The following is a 24,621-nucleotide window of genomic DNA, read 5'->3' as shown; positions in this document are numbered from 1 at the left end:
TCCTGCCTTTTTTTTTATAGCTGTAATCTCTGTCCTGCCTTTTTATTTTTCACTCTGTTCGGTCCTGCCTTTTTTTTTTGTTAGTTTATCCTGACTTTTTTTACCTAAATTGTCGTCCTGACTTTTTTTTTTGCAAGTGTCTCATCCTGCCTTTTTTTTACTCAAAACTCCTGTCCTGCCTATTTTTTATCAAATTTCATCCCATGGAAGCTCCCTTACACATTTGTTTTTGAAATTCGTTCATTTTTTGGTACACAAATTAGGCCGTTCGTTTTCTCTTTTAATTTTTTTTACATTGTCATTTTTAGGGCTTTTCATAGCTGACTTTGAGCTATGGGATTTGCTCATTGTTGAAGGCCGTAAGGTGACCTATAGTTGTTAATATCTGTGTCATTTGGCAATCATACCATATCTTCTTTTCTATATAGTCAGATGTTTTCTTAATCTAGACAAGCAATACATTTAAAGCTAAGGCAAAAGTCAGAAATTTATTGATAGCATTTACCATTAACGTGCGTTAACATTACAGAACGAGTCACTTATTTTCCTTTTACTGATTAAATGTTGATTAATGGTAATACCCATGATGCGAAAAACATCAAAATTGCCTAGTACACTGAAACACTAATTATATTTTCCATAAGGCTGCCTACCTAACGAGCCACTTTGTAGTAAATGACGAGTCCTGACATCAAAGTCGCGACTTCGGTTAATATTCATCAACTCACGGTAATTGTTTTCTTTTACTTCTTACTTAATATAATTTATCTCCACATGAGAAAAAAGAAATATATCGATGTACTGACGAAAATATATATATATATGATATATATAAAATTTATAAGAGAGTCGTAGGCTTCTTCTATTTGGGTTTTAACCCGTTGACCCTGAGCCCCTACGTTGAAGTTCAGTGGAGGATCCAGAAATGTTCATAAGTTGGGGCCTACTGACTGCCTAAGAGGGGGCCCGCTCCAGTCATGCTTTAGTGATTTTCTATATAAATAACCATTTTTTTTCCCAAAAAGGGGGGACCCGGGACCTCTGCCCCCTCTAGATCCGCCTCTGAGGTTGACAATCTCTTGCATGATTTTATGATGAAAGAAATCATTCACTTTGGAATATATGGGTACAATGCATGCTCTTAATTTGACTTGGTTTAAGGATAGACAGTGGTGTGTTAACTTAGTTTTGAAAGGTAATCGATCACTCCTAACACACGTGTATCCCATCTAAAACAATCTTACCACAATGCAACATTTTACACGTGTTTTTATCTCACCCGGCAAAACATACTTACATTGCATCAATTTGCGCGAGCTTTTATCTCATCTAAAGCAACATACCCACAATGCAACATTTTCCGCGGGTTACTATTTTGTTAGCCACGTCGTCTTGCATTTTCTTTGTGAATAATGTATCGAAGTATTAACGTTAATAATTAAAAAGGTTACTAAATCATGTAAATATCTGTATGTCTGGATGAGGGTTTCAAAAAGGGGATAATTTAGACGAGAAAAAAGAAGACAGAAATTTAAAATAGGAAATATTTTTATGTTTATTTATAAAGAATCATAGAGAAAAATTGGTCTAGAAAATAGCAGAACGCCGCCATTTCAGACCCTAATGAATGATTCAACATTGTAAATCTTGAAACTTGATATTCTATGAAATAGACAGAAAACATCAAATACAGAGACCAATAATCTCTTGATATTATACGCCATTGGAATATTATGCAACTTTACCATAAAAACAAATTGCATGATATGAATCAGAAGTAGTAGTAAAATTGTGGCTTGACATTTTAATATTGTGAAAAATCGATATTGTTACGAAAAGCTTGTTGGCAAAAGTCACCAATGAAACATTGACAAGAAGAACGTTTGACACACATGTCGATATCCTTCTGACGTCTGTCATTGCCGCCATGTAATTTTATTCTGTAGAGAAATATAAATTTATTTGAATACAAATTTCACATCTTGATATCATTTCCTATTTTTTTTTGTGTAAAGAAATGACACCTCGATATTTTTCTTTTGATGTCTGTCATTATTATTTATTTTTTTTGGTAGAGAAACGACATATATCGATATTTTTTATCTGATGTCTGCCATTGCTATCTTTATTCTGTAGAGAAATAGCACTTGTTGATATTATTCTTCCGCCGTCTATCGTTGATATTTTTATTCTGAAGAGAAATGAAATACATGTATGTGGATATTTTTCTTCTGACATATTTCATTGCTATCTTTATTTTGTAGAGAAATGACACATGTCGATATTTTTCTTCTGACATTTGTCATTGCTATCTTTATTTTGTAGAGAAATGACACATGTCGATATTTGTCTTCTGGCGTCTATCGTTGATATTTTTATTTTAAGGAGAAATGGCATATCGATATTATTCTTTTGACGTGTCATTTCGAATTCTATCTTCATTTTGTAGAGAATTGACACATGTCGCTATTTTTCTTCTGATGTCAGTCGTTGATATACTTATTTTATATTTGTAGAAAACTGACACATGTCAATGCCATCTTGATCCTGTAGAGAAATGACGTGTCGATATTATTCTTCTGACGTCTGTCATATCTATATTTTTTTCTATAACCGTTTGTGAACGAAGTAACTTTATAACGATTTAAAAACTCATAAATAAGAAATAACATTCATTTTATTACACTTTGAAAACAAAGTTTACGCTTAATCAGACATTAACTTACATGAAAGATTATCGGAATCTTCTTTCATCAGTTAAGAAGCTTCAATTTCCTTAGTAATCAAAATTTTCTCTTGTATATGTCTGATTTTGAAATGTTCTGACTATGTTGTTGAACTTTCGACTAAATCTGGCCTTATTCCATGTATTCACATGTACACATTAATTGTTCATTTGTAACATATTACTTAGACAGCAACCATTGATTTTTAGCGACAAATCGAAAACATTTTTTTCTTTCAATTTTAGCATTACATATAGTGGCAGCTGAGGGTGAAACAAACATTTTTTTTTCTCTGGGTCCAAAACAAATTAATTTTTTTCACCAAAAACTGGAAACAAGCTTTTTTTACCAAAAAGATCATAGCCCCCCCCCCCCCTTAGAAAATCAAATGGTTGCTGCCTTAACACCTTCATTAATATGCTATCAATGAGATTTCAATAGACTTCTGACACTGTTCTAATCTCTTTGTTTGTATGTTAACTACAATAGCCTACAATTTAAACATGTACATCGATATCAACACCAGAACATGTAGAAAATACCTAGGCTCCGATTTTTTTTTTATGAAGGCTTTCGTGAGAAGCTTTTTATTTCATTTAACTTGTTGGTTTTTTTTTGGGGGGGGGGGGGTGTGGAGTGGAGGGGGGTTACGTCTTATCCTAGATCTTCAGTTTTTTTTTTGGTTTTTTTTTTGGTTTTTTTTTGGGGGGGGGGGTAAGTCTTATCCTAGATCTTCCAATTTGTCTAGTAAGGCAATTGATTCTAAGATGTAGAACCCTCATATCTTTATATTCTTTACTTTTCTGTATTTACAACACATCCTTGGTAACCAGTTAATGGTAACCAGTCATCGATCAGATACATGTAGGTTGATAACTGTGATCGCTATTTATATAACCAATTAGAACCTTTAAATAGTGTTATCATACACTGCTGGTAATCATCTAACATATCTCACCAACATACAAACAACACGATTTTATTTCAAAATGACAAGCAAATATTGTTAATTAGACAAATATCATTGAAATTTGTTCACTGTTAGTACTCAATCTGATAAAGAACCATGGATTAAAGCGAATTAATAGCAATGACATCGATTGATGCGTTTTTATTCCACTTGCCTTATAATCATTTACTAGGAAAACATATAGTTCAAGCACTGAAGCTAAAAAATGACTGCTTTTAAGGTGGCACCTTACACTACAGGGAACCAACTCTGTAAAGTCAACTAAACGTTTTTATTACGTTGTGTTGTAAAAGGAATATTAAGCTTCCCAATGATCATTATTGATGTTTGTCAAAGTGTATTTTTTCTGACAAAACGGTTGGTTCAACATTTTTGATTTTTTAATATTTTTGTTAAAGGGTCAAAGTAAGTACATAGACAAAATTTTATGGAAATAAAACCAGCCAAATTAATTTTAGTGCAAGTGTTGGGTATCAGTCCACCTTAAGTTGAATCGCACTTGATTTGTAACATATATTTGCTATTTGGAATGGTGCCTGTATACAATTTAGATATATATCCTTTTTTTTTATGTATATTCAATTATACATCTGTCTGTCTATATATTTTTTTAATTTATGTTAAGTTAAGTATAAACTAATTGTACTCATAATATGTTGTTAAACATTTAATTAGACTCATGCAGAAAAGAACTAAATATACGTTCTACAAGCAACCTGAATGTGAATTACATAAGAAACACAGGCTTTGAGACGAAGAACAGTAACGAACGTGCGGTTCCTTTGCCTTTTGTGTGTGTGTTATATTTTGTTGTTGTTGTGCATTTACTGATTTTGTGTCATGAATAGATATAGCAGATCCTTTGTCTTTCTCTTATTTAAACAATAAAGGTTGAATGAAATAAACTAACAAATTTAAAATGAGAAATGGAAATTAATTCGAAACTGGAAAAAAAAATGAATCGAATGGATGAAAATGAAGACGTATTTGATTTGATTTTTTGTAGACGAAACGCGCGTCTGGCGTATATACTAAATTTAGTCCTGGTATCTATGATGAGTTTAATTGAATTCGATATACATTATATATAGAATTGCCAGAATTAAGCTAAAGATTGGTGTTTAGCTCGGGTAGACTGACTCAATCAACCAATACCAAAATGATAAGGCGCAGAGGGCTGAAAGTGGTGGTAAACAAATGGTTTGACAAATTCTAAAATATCAGGTATACTAAAATGAGTATTCTAACATGACGTCCTTCAAACGCTTTGAGTACACACCCGTGGTAAAATATGAATATATTGCATTGGCTGTTCCGATCGTACTCCCACGTCATATGTTTTTTTATGAATGAAATACCCGACGTCATAGAATGATGACGTTATAATTTTAGCATTTTACGGGAAAATACACGCTTCTGATAACGAAAATCATCACAACAAGGAAACGCCAACAAACGATGCTAAAATGTGGTATACGCCCATTTTTGTATACACAGAAGACATATAAGTTAATTATCATTTAAATTCATCCAAATCTATCTAAATAAGTTTTGTGAATAGTTTGAGCATGTCACTTTTTCTGTTTGCTCCGTTCTTTTACGCCAATCTAAAAGTGAGTTAATTTGTGAGAACGGCAAATAATGGCCTCCACCTAGAGCGCTTCGATCCAAAACAATTGCCGTATTTGTCCTATTAGAATCGAAATAATTCATGGGGGCTTGAATATATCTAGATTTTACCACGGGTTGTCCCTTTATGCCGATATTTTACCCCTCGCTATCGCTCAGGGTAAAATTTTGTCATAAAGGGCCAACCCGTGGTAAAATAACGATATATTCAAGCCCCCATGAATTTTTTCTTAATTATCATGTAAAACTCATATGCTTTATTAACGGTTTTTTTTAAATATTATAAGATAATGATGTAGTATACATGTAATATCGAATGATAAAATAAATGTTATAATGTCAGGTATACCTAAAGCAGTGTTATATTATGTTCAAATGCCCTATCAATGGTTTATTTCGTGAAATATTATCATGGTATATGATGTAGTATAATGTCTATAAAATAGAATGGTCAAATAAATTCTAAAATGGCAAGTTTTCCAGAAGCGGTGTTTTTTTGTCCAATTCAAATGCGTTATTAATGATTTATTACTTGGAATATTATATAATATGAACTACCAACATTTCCTAAAAGTACAACAAATGTTGCGTTATTAAATGAAATAAACTTTTATAAAGAACCATGTAAAGCCATTTGTCTCCTGGGAATTTTTTAAATATTTGATTTCTAGCCATTAATTTGATATATTTCAGCTTAACGCAAAATTCCTTCCACTTCTCCTTGAAATAATATCAAAAACAAGAATCAAGCATTTCGGTACATTCAATGATCTTAAATACTCAGAAAACAATTAATTCTGTTTTATTATCGCTTTCTGGGAAAATAAACAAAACCTTACATGAATAACCATGATGAAGTCTATCAGCTATGATCTTCAACTGTTCACACTGCCAATACCATAAATAAATGCTCTATAGAAGAGGGGCCTGATGGGTTATTTTGATCTTTGTGATCGGCGCATTTTCACATTCGTGATCCGTTTTTCTATATTTTTTTTTATATTTTCGTGATCTGTGATCATCATATAAATTTATTTTCTTTGCACCGATCGTGATTGACTAAAAAATAAACACGTGAAGCATGATGAGACTCCCTCCCATCCCTTTTCCCAATCAGGCTCCTCATAGAACTGTCAACTATTACGTAAGGAAAACAACCTTGAATTTTTATCTTTTTATACAGTTAAACTTGATAGAAGGATCATGCATTATATATACAGATATGTATGGATATTAAAATTTGCCATTGGCATTTTCTGAACTATTAAAACAGGACAAGGACCTTCCTTCAGTTCTTGTATAACATGGCAAATAATTGGCGTCTGACTTTTAATCACCAAAACGTTTTTTCTCATATAAAAATCTGATTTATTTAAAAAGATCTGCTATGACTAAGACTTTTACGGTTTAGATTACATCTTGCTGAGATGTCAACGACCAATGAAGTAAATTAACGGAAATTGACTTTTAAAAACACTATTGTCTATAAATCAGATAAATGGCTTTGTAAATGTTATAGATCCATTTTCTTTCCCGGTGAGTTTGCTGGGAATTAATTCCCCATGAATGACTATTTCTAGTTTAATATTCAGCAGAAGTTGTGGGCTGTGCTAAGAATAAACATTTTATTTCTTTTTTTTATTCGAGCGTCACTGATGAGATCAGTGATAAGTCTTTCATTGGTAGACGAAACGAGCGTCTGATGTACAATAAGGAAAAGCAAGGTATCTTAAGATTTTCATGATACAATAATCTATAAACGTACTTTCTCTCGAACATCACCTGCGAGTCTTTTGTTATTTTCGCCGCATCATTAATAAGGTAATTAACACTAACAAAACTTTATATAGATATAGGAAGATGTGGTGTGAGTGCCAATGAGACAACTCTCCGTCCAAATAACAATTTAAAAAGTAAACCATTATAGGTTAAAGTACGGCCTTCAATAGAATAATTTATACATATAATAGGCATTTATACTTGGAAGAAACTACTGTACATGTAATGCAATAATTGAACGCCGAAATCCCTTAGAATGATTTAATATATGATACATAAAAGAGGCGGATAAAACAAAGATCAAGGTTTAACTTATAAACGGAAGACCAACTGACCGTTGACCGCCATGATAAACACCAGTTTACAAATTACTAAATAGACAATGTCTTAGTAGATAAAGGAAGATGTGGTGTGAGTGCCAATGAGACAACTCTCCATCCAAATAACAATTTAAAAATTAAACCATTATAGGTTAAAGTACGGCCTTCAAAACGGAGCCTTGGCTCACACCGAACAACAAGCTATAAAGGGCCCCAAAATTACTAGTGTAAAACCATTCAAACGGGAAAACCAACGGTCTCATCTATATAAACAAAACGAGAAACGAGAAACACGAATATATTACATAAACAAACGACAACTACTGTACATCAGATTCCTGACTTAGGACAGGTGCAAACATTTGCAGCGGGATTAAACGTTTTAATGGGCCCAAAACCTTCTCCCTTTTTCTGAAACAATAGCATAACATCACAACATATAAAAACATACGATAAAATATCAATTGGCAGACTTAACTCAATCAAAAAACGTATGAATACACAATGAACGAATAAATTTGATCTGCGATATCTGAATACAAATGCACAGTTAATTAAATATTAGAGACAAACATTCATGACCAAAAGGCTAACAAAAAAATTCAAACACACTGAGAAATATTTAACCAATCAATGTTCACTTTAGAAAAAAACCGGTTTTTTATAATCTTGAAGTTTATACAAATGTTGTAAGAATAAGTGAAAAATTGAAGATATTACAAATAATCAAAGCTGGTATACAGCCAAGATCCATATAAATAAAAAATGACAAAAAAGCATTATAAACAGTATCAACAGGTCGAATTGACAAGAACATACGATTTGAGAGTACTCGCAGTTACTGACAGCTAGTTAAAAGCCAAAACCAATTAATAGTAAAAAATCATGCATCAGAGACTAAAATCGACTAAAACACATCACAGAGATTTAGTATTTTAACGTCATTAATAGTCAAAGAGGACATGACTTGTGCAATGCCAAAAATAAATGTATCGACAGGTAGTAGTATAGTGAAGAGCGACTTCTATAGAAATAAAAGTTAACGTGGCTGTGTCCCCTATACATCTCGCCTCAAAAGATAATGAAATTTAGTTATGTTTTAATTTGCTAATGACAAAATCAATATTAGTGCCAATGTGAACTATATTCAGAATGTCTTAGTGCACACAAGCCTACAAAAATTAAGCATTAACAACGACATGACCAACACTGGTCTACAAAATACAGCACAGACACCACCATGACAAACACTAGTCTACAAAATACAACAGAGACAATAACATGACAAAAACAAATGTATACAAAACAATATAGACAACGAAATCAAAAAAAAAAAATTGTCTACAAAATACAAAACATACAACGCCATGACAAACAATAGTCTACAAAATACAACATCAACAACTCCATGACAAACACGAGTCTACAAAATACAACATCAACAACTCCATGACAAACACTAGTCTAAAAAATACAACATCAACAACTCCATGACAAACACGAGTCTACAGAATACAACATCAACAACTCCATGACAAACACTAGTCTACAAAATACAACATCAACAACTCCATGACAAACACGAGTCTACAAAATACAACATCAACAACTCCATGACAAACAATAGTCTACAAAATACAACATCAACAACTCCATGACAAACACTAGTCTCTAAAATACAACATCAACAACTCCATGACAAACACGAGTCTACAAAATACAACATCAACAACTCCATGACAAATACTAGTCTACAAAATACAACATCAACAACTCCATGACAAACACGAGTCTACAAAATACAACATCAACAACTCCATGACAAACACTAGTCTCTAAAATACAACATCAACAACTCCATGACAAACACGAGTCTACAAAATACAACATCAACAACTCCATGACAAATACTAGTCTACAAAATACAACATCAACAACTCCATGACAAACACGAGTCTCTAAAATACAACATAAACAACGCCACGACAAACAATAGTCTACAACATACAACATAGACAACGCCATGACAAACACGAGTCTACAAAATATAACATAGACAACGCCCCGACAAACAATAGTCTACAAAATACAACATAGACAACGCCATAGCAAACACAAGTCTACGAAATACAACATTTACCACCCAATGCCAAACACTTGTCTACAAGGTTCAACATAGATAACGTCAAGACAACCATCAGTCTACAAAATACAACACAGACAACGCCATGGCAAACAATGGTCTACAAAATACAACATAGACAACGCCATGACAAATACTAGTGTAAAATGTAGAAAGTACAAAATAGACAACGCCTTGATAAATACTTGTCTACAAAAATGCAACATTGACAACGTCATGACAAACACTAGTCTTTAAAATACAAATTTTACAACGTCATGACAAAACACAAGACTATAAAATGTAACATCGAGAACGCCATGACAGATTACTGTCTACAAATTTAAAATACTACATAATTAACGCCATGACAAACAATAATCTACAAAATGCAACATAGACAACGCGCCATTACACACGAACGTCTACCAAATAAATATAACTAAGACAACTCTATGACAAACACTAGTCTACACAATACAACATAGACTACGCCATGACAAACACTAGTCTCTAAAATAAAACATAAACAGTGCCATGACAAATACTAGTCTACAAAATACAATATAGAAAACGTCATGACAAAACACAAGACTATAAAATGTAACATCGAGAACTCCATGACAAATTACTGTCTACAAATTTAAAATACTACATAATTAACGCCATGACAAATACTAATTTACAAAATACAACATAGACAACGCACCATGACAAACAAACGTCTACCAAATATAACAAAGACAACTCTATGACAAACACTAGTCTACAAAATACAACATAGACTACGCCATGACAAACACTAGTCTCTAAAATACAAATAAGACAACGTCATGACAAAACACAAGACTACAAAATGCAACATGGAGAACGCCATGACAAATTCCTGTCTACTAATTTTATATACTACATAATTAACGCCATTGCAAACACTAATCTAAAAAATACAACATAGACAACGAGCAATGACAAACAAACGTCTGCCAAATATAGCATTGACAACTCTATGACAAACTCTTATCTACAAAATAAAACATAGACAACGCCACGACAAACACTACATAGACAACGCCATGAAATACACTACATAGACAACGACATTACACACACTACAAATACAACACCATGACAAATCTTACACAGACAACACCATGTCAATTACTACATGAACAACACCATGACAAATACAAGTTTACCAAATACAGCATAGACAACGCAATGACAAACACTAATCTGCAAAACACAACATAGACAACGCTATGACAGTACACTGATCTAAACATACAACAAAGACAACGCCACGACATTAGTAATGATACTTTGTGTATTCATATTCTTCGGATACCATTATTACTGGCATTACTGGATGTTTAGTTAACACACATAATCAATTGGTCCGGTCTATTTCAATGACACCACGACCCAATAATGTTTCAAAATAGTTAGAAGGAATACCATGTAATAGACATTAAAAGATGTGATATATTTGATTTATCAAACTCCTTTTAACAAATTGAAATTTACAAACTACATTTAACAAATTGAAATTTACAAACTACATTTAACAAATTGAAATTTACAAACTACATTTAACAAATTGAAATTTACAAACTACATTTATCAAATTGAAATTTACAAACTACATTCTTCAGCTTCAAGAACAACAATGCAATTAAAAAAACCGCCAAACCAATCGATACCATACTGCGCAGACAAATATGTTTAAATTTTCTTTTTTCAATGACCTTCAGAATGTACATGTTGTATGCATTACAGTCTACACCAATGTTGCTTCTAATATTAATAACACCAGTTCGACGAAACACAATGTTAATGACTATCTAAATAAAAGTATGTCAATGTGGCGAAATGTACTTTTATAACAGATCGTAGGAAGATATTTGTCCCTTTGGAATTAAATGAAATATCTCGTTAAACAATTTTTTATTCCAATTTAAACATACTTAAATTTTGTTTTCTGTTATTTAGATACATTAGTTCGACACTATCTCATTGATTAATCTTTCTCTCGTAGAACTTAATGTTTTGTATGTTACAGGATTCCTTAAAACATAATTTGTCATCAAGCAAAGTTTTGGCAACATGAAATTTATAAAAATGACTATATAATAAATTGATATTCGTGTCAACACCGAGATGCTGATTACTGGGCTGGTGGTACCCTCGGAGACGAAACGTCAACCACCAGTGGCATTAATACTGCCGATCATTTTACGTTCAAAAATACTTAAACTTATTTTTTTTTTTTTTTTTGCCAAAATCTTGTTTTATTGATAGTTTTTCACATTTGTTAGTTGATAAATCAAATACTTAAACTTATATTTAGTTAGCTTAAAAACGGACAACGCAACGAAACACTAATATATATATATACAAAAGCATTATGTTGACTAATAAAGCCGTCTGCAGACTAAAGAAAAAAACGAAATATAATTCATAGTGGGCAAAGGGAGACTATTCTATTAGCACAAGTCTCCATATCGAAAAGATGGGATTTGTTATTGCAAACAAATAATCTATTTAAAAAAAAAGATATAAAAGAGATCTAATAGGTTGTACTTTGTAAACGTCTTCGTCCTAAAGTACCTATAGCTAGAACGAATATTTATTTTTTAAACTGACAACTAGTATTTAATTTTTGTCCTATACTGAGGTGTCATTTCATTATTATTGTCATAAATATCTAGTTCTTTTCTCTATAAAATTTTCGCATTAATTTAGGATTGTATTATATGGGTTTTTGTCAATAAAAACGTACTTTCTTGTCCCAGCCACTTATAAAAAAATGTGTCTGATCTTTGCAAGTATTTTTTTGTGCAGTCAGTACATTGAATAAGATTTTAAAATTTTAAGCAAAGAAAGAGTTTATTTTTTAGAGTGATTGATAAGATAATGATTCCTGAATGGTCCAAAACAACCAAAATGACATGTCCCTAGACCGCCTGTTCAACATTCATACTTTAAAATATCGTAAAAAGATGTAGAAATAAAATTAATGTTATGTATACTTAATATAAGTTCTTTAATATTTCAAAAGTATGTTTAGAGCCAACATATTTTAATAAACAGCTTTTTACATAGGATTTTTAATTTCAGAAGGTGTGTCCCTGACAAAATGTCCACAACGAAACTAAATCATTAAAATTTGCTAATAAACAGTTTTATAAAATCAATGTAATTTTTGCTTGCAAGAGATATAAACATTAAGGTGTTTTAAAAGAAGTGATGCTTTTATAACGGCAATAAAATTGCTGGTAAGGGAAAATGAGCACATCAAATGGACCAGAGTGATACCGTATTTTTGTTAATGTCCACTACGAAACGGGTCAAATCTCCTTCAGTATCTGGTTTTAAAATCATGAAAAAAAAATCAGTGTACAGCTTAATATACAATGTATGTTTTGATTAATACAATCAGTCTTGCTACTATTGCAATATAGGGATTGTGGGGAAAAAATAAAACATGTGAACATGTCCCCTACGAAACGGTCACCTACGAAACAAGTATGGGAGGAAAACGTTTCGTAGTGGACACTAGTCTACCTCTACCACGCAGTCTTTTTTTACTCTTTTTTCAATTATATTCGTGCTAAACAAATAACAAGGGTTAGTTTCAGTTAATTTTTATTATGTGTGTATTAACATAGAATATGGTTGATGTCAACTACGAAACTTTTTGTCCACTTCGAAACGGTTTTGTCAACTACGAAACGCATCAAAATGTCCACTACGTAACATGAGTTGTACCTTCATATGTGAAGTACTGTCTAATCTTTATCGATCAAAAATGGTTCTCCAATTCAGAAAAAAATGAGATTTTTCTAGTATATAAAGTAAACTAACTGGAATGTCTATAGGAAACATTTAAAATTGCAAAAATATGTGTGTTTAGAAACAGTTTCGTTTTAGTCCCCTACGAAACAGTACACACATTATGAAAATAATATCATTTTAAAGATTATTTAAGATTGCACTTTTTGTTTACAAACAGGTCTATGACAGAGGTATTCAAAATAACACTTGAAATTAAATTTTAGCCAAGTTGATTTTCCATTTTTTTAGGTCTGAAAGTTACGCTTTTATTATAAAACGCCCATATAATAGGGTTGAGCTCTACAGAATTGGAAAACTTTACTCAATAGTCACAAGTCTGTCCCAAAAAAAGGATACCCTCATTAGATATATTACTTTATTATACTTCACGTTAAAATGCCATATTTTGATTGGCTAATATGAAGGTGTCAATTTACTCTATCACATGGCTGAGAGGGTGACAATTTTTTTTAATGTTACCCTCCCGTCTAAACCAATCAAAAATCGACAATTTAAAGGACAATGGATCGAATTTACATCAAGTAGTTGAATACAATGCTTAAGTTTTACGTTTTGGCTTAAATTTTATCATTTAACTGTCAAAATAAAATTAAAAAAAACATCTGGATTAATTTTTTTTTTTCTAATACTCGTAACGTTGTAATGTAAGTGACCTCATAGAAAATCCTTTTGAAATAAAATTAATCCGTAAAAGACAAAAATGGTAGGACGTTCAGTATAATAAATTAAATAACACATAGCTGAGAGGGTGATAGAGCAGATAGGTACCCCTTGAAAAAGCAATGTCAACCTTGGCTTCGCCGCGGTTGACAATGTTTTCTCGGGGTACCAATCTGCTCTATCACCCTCTCAGCTATGTGTTATTCATATATTGTTGTCTATTATGGAATTGAAGTCATTACTACGAACGTTTAATTAAATCGGAGCCTTCATACATTGACCGACCGTCGTCCTTCCTTCTTCGGTTGTCAAATCACCGAATGAGAATGAACACCTCATAATGAGCAACACAGTGGATGTTTCACGTGAAGATGTGTGCCCATCCGGAGCACCTGACTTCACTTCATGTTTTTGTGGTGTTCTGGTTTCATAGTTTTTAGTGTAGTTATATGTAGACTGCAATTTCTTTAACTATATATTTTTTCTTATGCACTTTGCTTTTGTTATTGTAATCATTGACTGTATTTGTTACATTTTATTCTTTTGCTATTTAGCATGTATTCATAGCTTGTAATTATATTTTTGAACTTAGGAAGACGGATTTATATAAGAGCACGGCTGTTGTTTCCTAATCCCAATTATTGAATCTTTTGTATATTTCGTATTTATGTCTCTTTCTTGTACTTATATATATATATAGGGGAGCTACCATTTATTTAGTTTATCCTGACTTTTTTTACATAAATTGTCATCCTGACTTTTTTTTTTACTCAAAACTCCTGTCCTGCCTATTTTTTTCAAATTTCATCCTAGCCCCCCACCCCCACCCCCTAAAAATCAAATGGTAGCTCCCTAACGATTTCTTTAATAAAATATGTTTTGCCTTCGTCTTATTGATATGTGTTTTGTTTGACTTATGAGTTTTAAATCTTCCTTTGGGATATCCTTCCTCTTTTTTATCTATACTGTTTGAGACTATATCATGTTAGCTGCGGAACCGTACCTCACTCATAGGTCCTTATCTCTTTTTTTGTCTATTTGCAGACCTATGAGCTACGGTCCCGCAACTAATAGCATGTGTACATTCGTACGTGTGCATTGGCATATCGATGTATGGTGCTTTTTGCATTGGTTGCTGATGTTCTATTGACAAATCTACAGGCAAATTTCACTCACATTAATTTCACGTGAAATTCACATGAATTTCACCTCAAACGAGCTTATACGTGAAACTCACGTGAAATTAGTTTTTGTGAGTTTCATGTGAATCTAATGTGAAACTCATGTGAATTTCACATGAAGATCACGTGAAAAATGTGTATGTGAAATTCACATGAATTTTAAAAATAGAGTATTTCAAATAACATCAAAATTTTCAAATTTAATTTAGATCATGAAAAATATCAATTTTTGTTGTTGTAAATTTCACGTGAAATTCATGTGAAAAATTTCACATCAGGTTCACGTGAAACTCAATTTGCGTGAAATTCACATGAAAATTTTCACGTGAGTTTTATGTATAAGCTCGATTGACGATGTGAGATTCATGTGAAATTTATGTGAGCAAATTTTGCCTGTGTACCCAAGGCAAGTATCATTATATGTTATTGCAGTATAAACAAAGTAAGTTGCAAGTATGTTGACTTGCTGTTGGTTGCTGTCAATATTATTTGTTATTATTATTATTGCATAAATAAGGCTGTTTTGTTGTCTTTGGCATTTTCTCATTTCGAAAATTTTAAATTTACATGGTCTGTGTCGGTGGGTATTTGTAGTTCAAATTGTCTGACTAGCAATCGTACCACATACATTTACTTTTATAGAGGAAAGTAATACATATTTCTATTATCCATTTTATCGATATAATAACTGAAGATTTAAGTATACGTTTATTTATCAGAAATAAATAATTTATGTAAAAATATAAATAATTTACATTTTCAACTTTAACAACAGATTAGTTTGAAACAATCTTTAAAAAGTCATGCACAAAATCTTTGATTCCGTATACTCGTTTTTCAGTGGTTTGATCAGAAAATAAGTCATTAGCCTTGGAAAATATTGACTTAGAACTTTTCTTGAACTGATTTTCCATTTCTGAAACAACTGTTTGAAATGTGTTATCTCTACGCTCTGTTATTTTATTTGGCTTGATAATGCTATGATCATAATGTTTTGTAAAACTGTCAGTATCTTCATGCGATTGCCATCTATTTCTCGGTAGTCTCTGATCTCCAAATGATTCGGAGTTGAGTCTTCCGTGCCGCTCGTTCCGCTCGTTCCTGTAGACAATCTGAGTATTCGGACGAACATATACTCTTAATAAACTGTTATCAGGTCCATCAGCTAGGCCTGTGTATTGTTCAAATATATTCTTGTAGTTTGGCATGTGATGATCTTGCATTTGAAGAAAATCCTGAAATTGAATTAAAAAAATACATAAATATTTTTTTCATTTATAATGTACATAATGGAACCTGATGTTCAGTAGTTGTCGATTGTTGATGTGGTTCATAAGTGTTTCTCTTTTTTATATATAGATAAGCGCGTTGGTTTTCCCGTTTGAATGGTTTAACACTAGTCATTTTTGAGACTTTTATAGCTTACTGTTCGATGTGAGCCAAGGCTCCGTGTTAAAATGTTTTTTCTTTTGAAAAATTGAACATGGATGGAGAGTTGTCTCATTGGCACTCATGCCTCTTTTTTTTATATCTATTTACTGGTCCGAGACCACAATTGTCGTCCCTAAATATAGTCCCTAGTGTTGACAGTGGGTTACTTGCCATTAATTTTTATATCCCTTCCAAATTTATTTCTCCATGTTTAATGCCTCAAATTGCAAATAAGGAGGGGGTGACATTACACTGTAAAAACGTTTAAGTCCAGAATTTGAAAGGATAGAAGTGATGTGATCCGGCTGAAACAGGTTTAAAATTAGCACTTCGGAAGCTGTCAAAAGATTTCACGAGGCCCTAAACATAAAATTGTCCATATTTTGAGTTAGAGCCGATGAAGTTTTCTATCATTTTGAATAACTTGTCCAAAAAGCAGTACAAATCACTGTAAAAATTTCATTGAAAAAGCGCAGGTCGGATTTTTTTAATTTTCATTTATCTTCTAAAAGAAATGCACTAAGAAATAATTGTGGTCTCGGACCTACTTTTACAGGGATACATTTTTTGTAACCCTTAGATGTTACGGATTTTAGTGTGGGACTTATTTTTTTCTATTATAATAATTGCTTGTATGGGAATACGCTGAGTATAAGTGATTGCATGTGGAGTTCGAAATTCGTTTCTAGTTTTCTGATTGATCCAAGTTTCCCCCTATCAAATTCTTACTTATACAATCAGTATAAATTTTAACCCATCGTTTCAGTTCATATTAAATAATCGGATGCAAAACAATAAAAACAGGCGATTTTGCAATAAGAATGATCTCAAACATTCATCCATTCGTCTCAACTCGGCCAATTCCGTACCCTCATCTAACGAGAGTAGCGGATTCTACCGAGGATTGCCGAATGGCATTCATCATGACAGTTAAGATTTTTTTGTCTTTTCATGGTCTTTTTTGCAATGCGTTCTAAGTTTCACTTCCCGGACTTATCGAGTTTTAAATGGTTTCTGTATTTATAAGCATCAGTTTGTGACTCGATTATTTGTTCATATGGAAGAATTAATCAAGAAAATTGTTGTAGCAAGTTTAATCTATTCAGTTTGCCATCGGTCAATGTAAGTACTGACATTTACAACTTTTTTGTAGTAAAATTTCATCACATAAGGTATCCCAAACCGAAATCCGCGGAGAGATCGTTCGAACCATTTTTTAGATACTTTAAACGGTCAGGAAGTAAAATGTAGATCCGATTCCCATGAAGCGGTATGTTCTATCATCTCTTATAGTTGTAATACCATCATTGATTTACCCTATTAGTCTTTTTTAAATTTGCACTGTTCAAAGTTGTGCAGAATCTATCTTTCTTTGAAATAAAAAAAGAAATACTTGGCATGAGAAAAGTTTTGTCCTGTCCAGTACCATAGACAAATTTTCTCATAACATTTAATTCCATCCAAAAATAACTATTACATAGGACTTGGCGAACCGGATCAAAATTGGACTCCTTGCTGTTTGCGGACTTGTATATAATTGCTCCTCGGGACTCTTACACGGAATCGAATACCGGCGTGATCATACTTTATTTATGTAAAAAAAAAATCATACCAATAGATTACCAGATCTGTATTTTTACTTTTTGTAATTTCTTTTGAAAAAAGACATGTCTTGATAGCACCAGAGACATATCTCTGATAGCTCCCATATTTTTTGCTTGAATAATTAGTTGATCTCATTACAAATAAAAAAATATATAAAATTACCTTGTCTGGAATAAACGCAGCCGTAGCAAACTCAAATCCAACAACAAATATGATTGCACAAACAGTAAAATATTTCCTCACAGCCATCCCAGATTTTGGTGTATTCCGTTGTGTATCCTTCTTTAGTTTGTTGTACTTGTAGTTTTGTTTAATACTTATTAATTATCATTGATTGATATGATATGTAATAAATACATGTAATTATTATTTGTATGACATAATGTGACGTACAAGAAAGGTATTGTCGTCCTACCACCCTCCATTTCACATTTACGTGGTTATATAAGTGTTGCATTGCATGTAAATGTAAACAAATACTTGGCCACCTATAATTATTACGGCATCATTTCCTGTTCATTTCCTGAATGTTAAATGTGACTCTCTTTCAGTTGGTACCTAACACTACAGGAAGATAATTCTGTAAAGTCAGCTTAACGTTTTAATTACGTTGTGTTGTAATAAAGGGAATATGAAGCTTCTCAATGATCAACATTGGTGTTTGTCAAACTGCTATATACATGTAACCAGTGTATTTTTTTGACAAAACGGTTGGTTCAAAATTTTTGAAATTTTTATATTTTTGTTAATTTACTTTGACAAAATTTTATGAAAATTAAAAGAGCCAAATTAATTTTAGTGAAAGTGTTGGGTACCACCTTAACTTAACAATTTGAGAAGAACTATACATGTATGATTTTTAATCTAGTTTCTTGTGTATAATTTGGAATTTAGTATGCCGTCTATTATCACTGAACTAGTATAAATACTCCGGATGCGGGAGTTTCTCGCTGCATTGAAGACCTATTGGCGACCTTCTGCTGTTGTCTGTTCTACGGTCGGGTTGTTTGTCTTTTTGACACATTCCCCATATATATTCAGAATTTTATCTATACATGTTATCGGAAATTTATTTACTTCAAATTTTTGTCGAAACATTTAGTAGAATCTTTGAAAGAGTTATAGCTCTTAAATGATAATTTTAATGCCTTTTTTTGTTTGGGGGACAAAAAAAATGAGGCTCCATGTTGAAGACCGGACCTTGACCTATAACGGTTTACTTTTATAAATTATTATTTGGACGGAGAGTTGTCTCATTGGCACTCATGCATGTACATTGTACCACATCTTCCTTTTTTATATAAGTTCAACGAGAAATATTTTTATCATGAATTCTATTCTAGTTTAAATTGTCGAATAGACCTAGGTGATCGACACGTGCTTGTAGGGCCTCTTATTGCTTTTGTCATGAATTCTTTTCTGGTCCTCATTGTCGAAGATACACATAGACCTAGGCGAGCGACACGAGCGTGTAGGGCCTCTAGTTGCTTTTGTCATGAATTCTATTCTAGTCCACATTGTCGAAGATACACATAGACCTAGGTGAGCGACATGTGCTTGTAGGGCCTCTAGTTGCTTTTGTCATGAATTCTATTCTACTCCACATTGTCGAAGACATACCTAGACCTAGATGAGCGACTCGTGCTTGTTGGGCCTCTAGTTGCTTTTGTCATGAATTCTTTTCTAGTCCACATTGTCGAAGATACACATGGACCTAGGTGAGCGCACGTGCTTGTAGGGCCTCTTATTGCTTTTGTCACGAATTCTATTCTAGTCCACATTGTCGAAGATACACATAAGACTAGGTGAGCGCACGTGCTTGTAGAGCCTATTATTGCTTTTGTCATGAATTCTATTCTAGTCCACATTGTCGAAGATACACATAAGACTAGGTGAGCGTACGTGCTTGTAGGGCCTCTTATTGCTTTTGTCATGAATTCTTTTTTAGTCCACATTGTCGAATAGACCTAGGTGAGCGACGCGTGTTTGTAGGGCCTCTAGTTGCTTTTGTCATGAATTCTTTTCTGGTCCACATTGTCGAAGATACACATAGACCTAGGTGAGCGACATGTGCTTGTAGGGCCTCTAGTTGCTTTTGTCATGAATTCTATTCTTCTCCACATTGTCGAAGACATACCTAGACCTAGATGAGCGACTCGTGCTTGTAGGGCCTCTAGTTGCTTTTGTCATGAATTCTTTTCTGGTCCTCATTGTCGAAGATACATATAGACCTAGGTGAACGACGCGTGCTTGTAGGGCCTCTTATTGCTTTTGTCATGAATTCTATTCTAGTCCACATTGTCGAAGAAACACATAGACCTGGTTGAGCGACACGTGCTTGTAGGGCCTCTTATTGCTTTTGTCATGAATTCTATTCTAGTCCACATTGTCGAAGATACACATAGAGTTACATGTAGGTGAGCGACACGTGCTTGTAGGACCTCTTATTGCTTTTGTCATGAATTCTATTCTAGTCCACATTGTCGAAGATACACATGGACCTAGGTGAGCGCTCGTGCTTGTAGAGCCTCTTATTGCTTTTGTCATGAATTCTATTCTACTCCACATTGTCGAAGATACACATAGACCTAGGCGAGCGACACGAGCGTGTAGGGCCTCTAATTGCTTTTGTCATGAATTCTATTCTAGTCCACATTGTCGAAGATACACATGGACCTAGGTGAGCGCACGTGCTTGTAGGGCCTCTTATTGCTTTTGTCATGAATTCTTTTCTGGTCCTCATTGTCGAAGATACACAAAAACCTAGGCGAGCGAAACGAGCGTGTAGGGCCTCTAATTGCTTTTGTCATGAATTCTATTCTAGTCCACATTGTCGAAGATACACATAAGACTAGGTGAGCGCACGTGCTGGTAGAGCCTATTATTGCTTTTGTCATGAATTCTATTCTAGTCCACATTGTCGAAGATACACATAAGACTAGGTGAGCGCACGTGCTTGTAGGGCCTCTTATTGCTTTTGTCATGAATTCTTTTTTAGTCCACATTGTCGAATAGACCTAGGTGAGCGACGCGTGTTTGTAGGGCCTCTAGTTGCTTTTGTCCTGAATTCTATTCTACTCCACATTGTCGAAGACATACATAGACCTAGGTGAGCGCCCGTGCTTGTAGAGCCTCTTATTGCTTTTGTCATGAATTCTTTTCTGGTCCTCATTGTCGAAGATACACATAGACCTAGGCGAGCGACACGAGCGTGTAGGGCCTCTAGTTGCTTTTGTCATGAATTTTATTCTAGTCCACATTGTCGAAGATACACATAGACCTAGGTGAGCGACATGTGCTTGTAGGGCCTCTAGTTGCTTTTGTCATGAATTCTATTCTACTCCACATTGTCGAAGACATACCTAGACCTAGATGAGCGACTCGTGCTTGTTGGGCCTCTAGTTGCTTTTGTCATGAATTCTTTTCTAGTCCACATTGTCGAAGATACACATGGACCTAGGTGAGCGCACGTGCTTGTAGGGCCTCTTATTGCTTTTGTCACGAATTCTATTCTAGTCCACATTGTCGAAGATACACATAAGACTAGGTGAGCGCACGTGCTTGTAGAGCCTATTATTGCTTTTGTCATGAATTCTATTCTAGTCCACATTGTCGAAGATACACATAAGACTAGGTGAGCGCACGTGCTTGTAGAGCCTATTATTGCTTTTGTCATGAATTCTATTCTAGTCCACATTGTCGAAGATACACATAAGACTAGGTGAGCGCACGTGCTTGTAGGGCCTCTTATTGTTTTTGTCATGAATTCTTTTTTAGTCCACATTGTCGAATAGACCTAGGGGAGCGACGCGTGTTTGTAGGGCCTCTAGTTGCTTTTGTCCTGAATTCTATTCTATTCCACATTGTCGAAGACATACCTAGACCTAGGTGAGCGCCCGTGCTTGTAGAGCCTCTTATTGCTTTTGTCATGAATTCTTTTCTGGTCCTCATTGTCGAAGATACACATAGACCTAGGCGAGCGACACGAGCGTGTAGGGCCTCTAGTTGCTTTTGTCATGAATTCTATTCTAGTCCACATTGTCGAAGATACACATAGACCTAGGTGAGCGACATGTGCTTGTAGGGCCTCTAGTTGCTTTTGTCATGAATTCTATTCTACTCCACATTGTCGAAGACATACCTAGACCTAGATGAGCGACTCGTGCTTGTAGGGCCTCTAGTTGCTTTTGTCATGAATTCTTTTCTGGTCCTCATTGTCGAAGATACACATAGACCTAGGTGAACGACGCGTACTTGTAGGGCCTCTTATTGCTTTTGTCATGAATTCTATTCTAGTCCACATTGTCGAAGATACACATAGACCTGGTTGAGCGACACGTGCTTGTAGGGCCTCTTATTGCTTTTGTCATGAATTCATTTCTAGTCCACATTGTCGAAGATACACATAGACCTAGGTGAGCGCTCGTGCTTGTAGAGCCTCTTATTGCTTTTGTCATGAATTCTATTCTACTCCACATTGTCGAAGATACACATAGACCTAGGCGAGCGACACGAGCGTGTAGGGCCTCTAATTGCTTTTGTCATGAATTCTATTCTAGTCCACATTGTCGAAGATACACATGGACCTAGGTGAGCGCACGTGCTTGTAGGGCCTCTTATTGCTTTTGTCATGAATTCTTTTCTGGTCCTCATTGTCGAAGATACACAAAAACCTAGGCGAGCGAAACGAGCGTGTAGGGCCTCTAATTGCTTTTGTCATGAATTCTATTCTAGTCCACATTGTCGAAGATACACATAAGACTAGGTGAGCGCACGTGCTGGTAGAGCCTATTATTGCTTTTGTCATGAATTCTATTCTAGTCCACATTGTCGAAGATACACATAAGACTAGGTGAGCGCACGTGCTTGTAGGGCCTCTTATTGCTTTTGTCATGAATTCTTTTTTAGTCCACATTGTCGAATAGACCTAGGTGAGCGACGCGTGTTTGTAGGGCCTCTAGTTGCTTTTGTCCTGAATTCTATTCTACTCCACATTGTCGAAGACATACATAGACCTAGGTGAGCGCCCGTGCTTGTAGAGCCTCTTATTGCTTTTGTCATGAATTCTTTTCTGGTCCTCATTGTCGAAGATACACAAAAACCTAGGCGAGCGAAACGAGCGTGTAGGGCCTCTAATTGCTTTTGTCATGAATTCTATTCTAGTCCACATTGTCGAAGATACACATGGACCTAGGTGAGCGCACGTGCTTGTAGGGCCTCTTATTGCTTTTGTCATGAATTCTATTCTAGTCCACATTGTCGAAGATACACATAGACCTAGGTGAGCGACACGTGCTTGTAGGGCCTCTTATTGCTTTTGACATGAATTCTATTCTAGTCCACATTGTCAAGGATACACATATACCTAGGTGAGCGACACGTGCTTGTAGGGCCTCTTATTGCTTTTGTCATGAATTCTATTCTAGTCCACATTGTCAAGGATACACATAGACCTAGGTGAGCGACACGTGCTCTTCATGGCCTTTAATTGCTTTTGTTATGGCGTAGTCAATTTATCTTTGACTTTTGAGGTTTTTAAAGGCCTTTGCTATCTTATGCCTGTCTTTTAAGAATATCCTTTTCCAAAATTATAATTTTTAAATGTTACATATGTTTCAATTGGTATTGACCTGGACAGACACTTGTGTGAAAGTTATTGACTTTCCGAATTGATTTTCCTCTAAGTTCAGTATTTTTGTGATTTTATTTTTTAGGTACTTCTCCCACGGTTTTTTTAAAGAAATGATTTGTCCTTACGTTTGCATAATTAGATATCAGCATTTAATATAAATATTATTAGTCGGGAGTTCAACAGTATTCTTGGCGTTTTACTATTTATATTTTTTTTTAAACAATTTTTGTTTTGAAAGAAAATAAAACCAACTTGATTCCAGAACTGTTTATGCGGTGGATTTTACTGATAAGAATTTCAATCAGATTTTTTAAAAGTAATCAATCAATTTAACGATGTATAATAGCATAAGAAGATATGGTATGCGGACCAATGTGACAACTCTCCATCCAAGTCACAATTTGTAAAAGTAAAGGTCAAAATACAGTTTTCAACACGGAGCTTTGGTTCACACCGAACAGCAAGCTATAAAGGGCCCCAAAAAGACTTCAAACGGGAAAAAACAACTAACTGTGTTCTGCTACATGTATATGGTTGGGTTGTTGTCTCTTTGACACATTCTGAATTTTCATTCTCAATTTTAAATGCAGTTGGTTCAAAAGATAACCATATGATAACCCTGAATAAAATGCCGCCAAATTTAAATAGAATAATGTACACGGGTAAATGTAAATACTTTTGTTGTAAGGTATACAGTAAAGGAGAACGGAC

At 34.1% G+C, this 24,621-nt stretch overlaps 1 protein-coding gene across 1 annotated transcript; it reads right to left on the bottom strand.

The window, feature by feature from the left end:
- Nucleotides 1-15,931: 15,931 nt before the first annotated feature.
- Nucleotides 15,932-18,679, bottom strand: LOC134719577 (uncharacterized). The gene is made up of 2 exons (XM_063582571.1): nt 18,441-18,679; nt 15,932-16,477 (listed from the first exon to the last, which is right to left on the bottom strand). The coding sequence occupies exons 1-2, from the start codon at nt 18,525-18,527 to the stop codon at nt 16,019-16,021; spliced, it is 546 nt and encodes a 181-aa protein (XP_063438641.1). The 5' UTR covers nt 18,528-18,679; the 3' UTR covers nt 15,932-16,018.
- Nucleotides 18,680-24,621: the final 5,942 nt, after the last annotated feature.

This window comes from Mytilus trossulus, chromosome 5 (genome assembly GCF_036588685.1).
Source record: "Mytilus trossulus isolate FHL-02 chromosome 5, PNRI_Mtr1.1.1.hap1, whole genome shotgun sequence".
Lineage (NCBI taxonomy): Eukaryota > Metazoa > Mollusca > Bivalvia > Mytilida > Mytilidae > Mytilus > Mytilus trossulus.
This window is presented reverse-complemented; position numbering and strand designations above follow the sequence as displayed.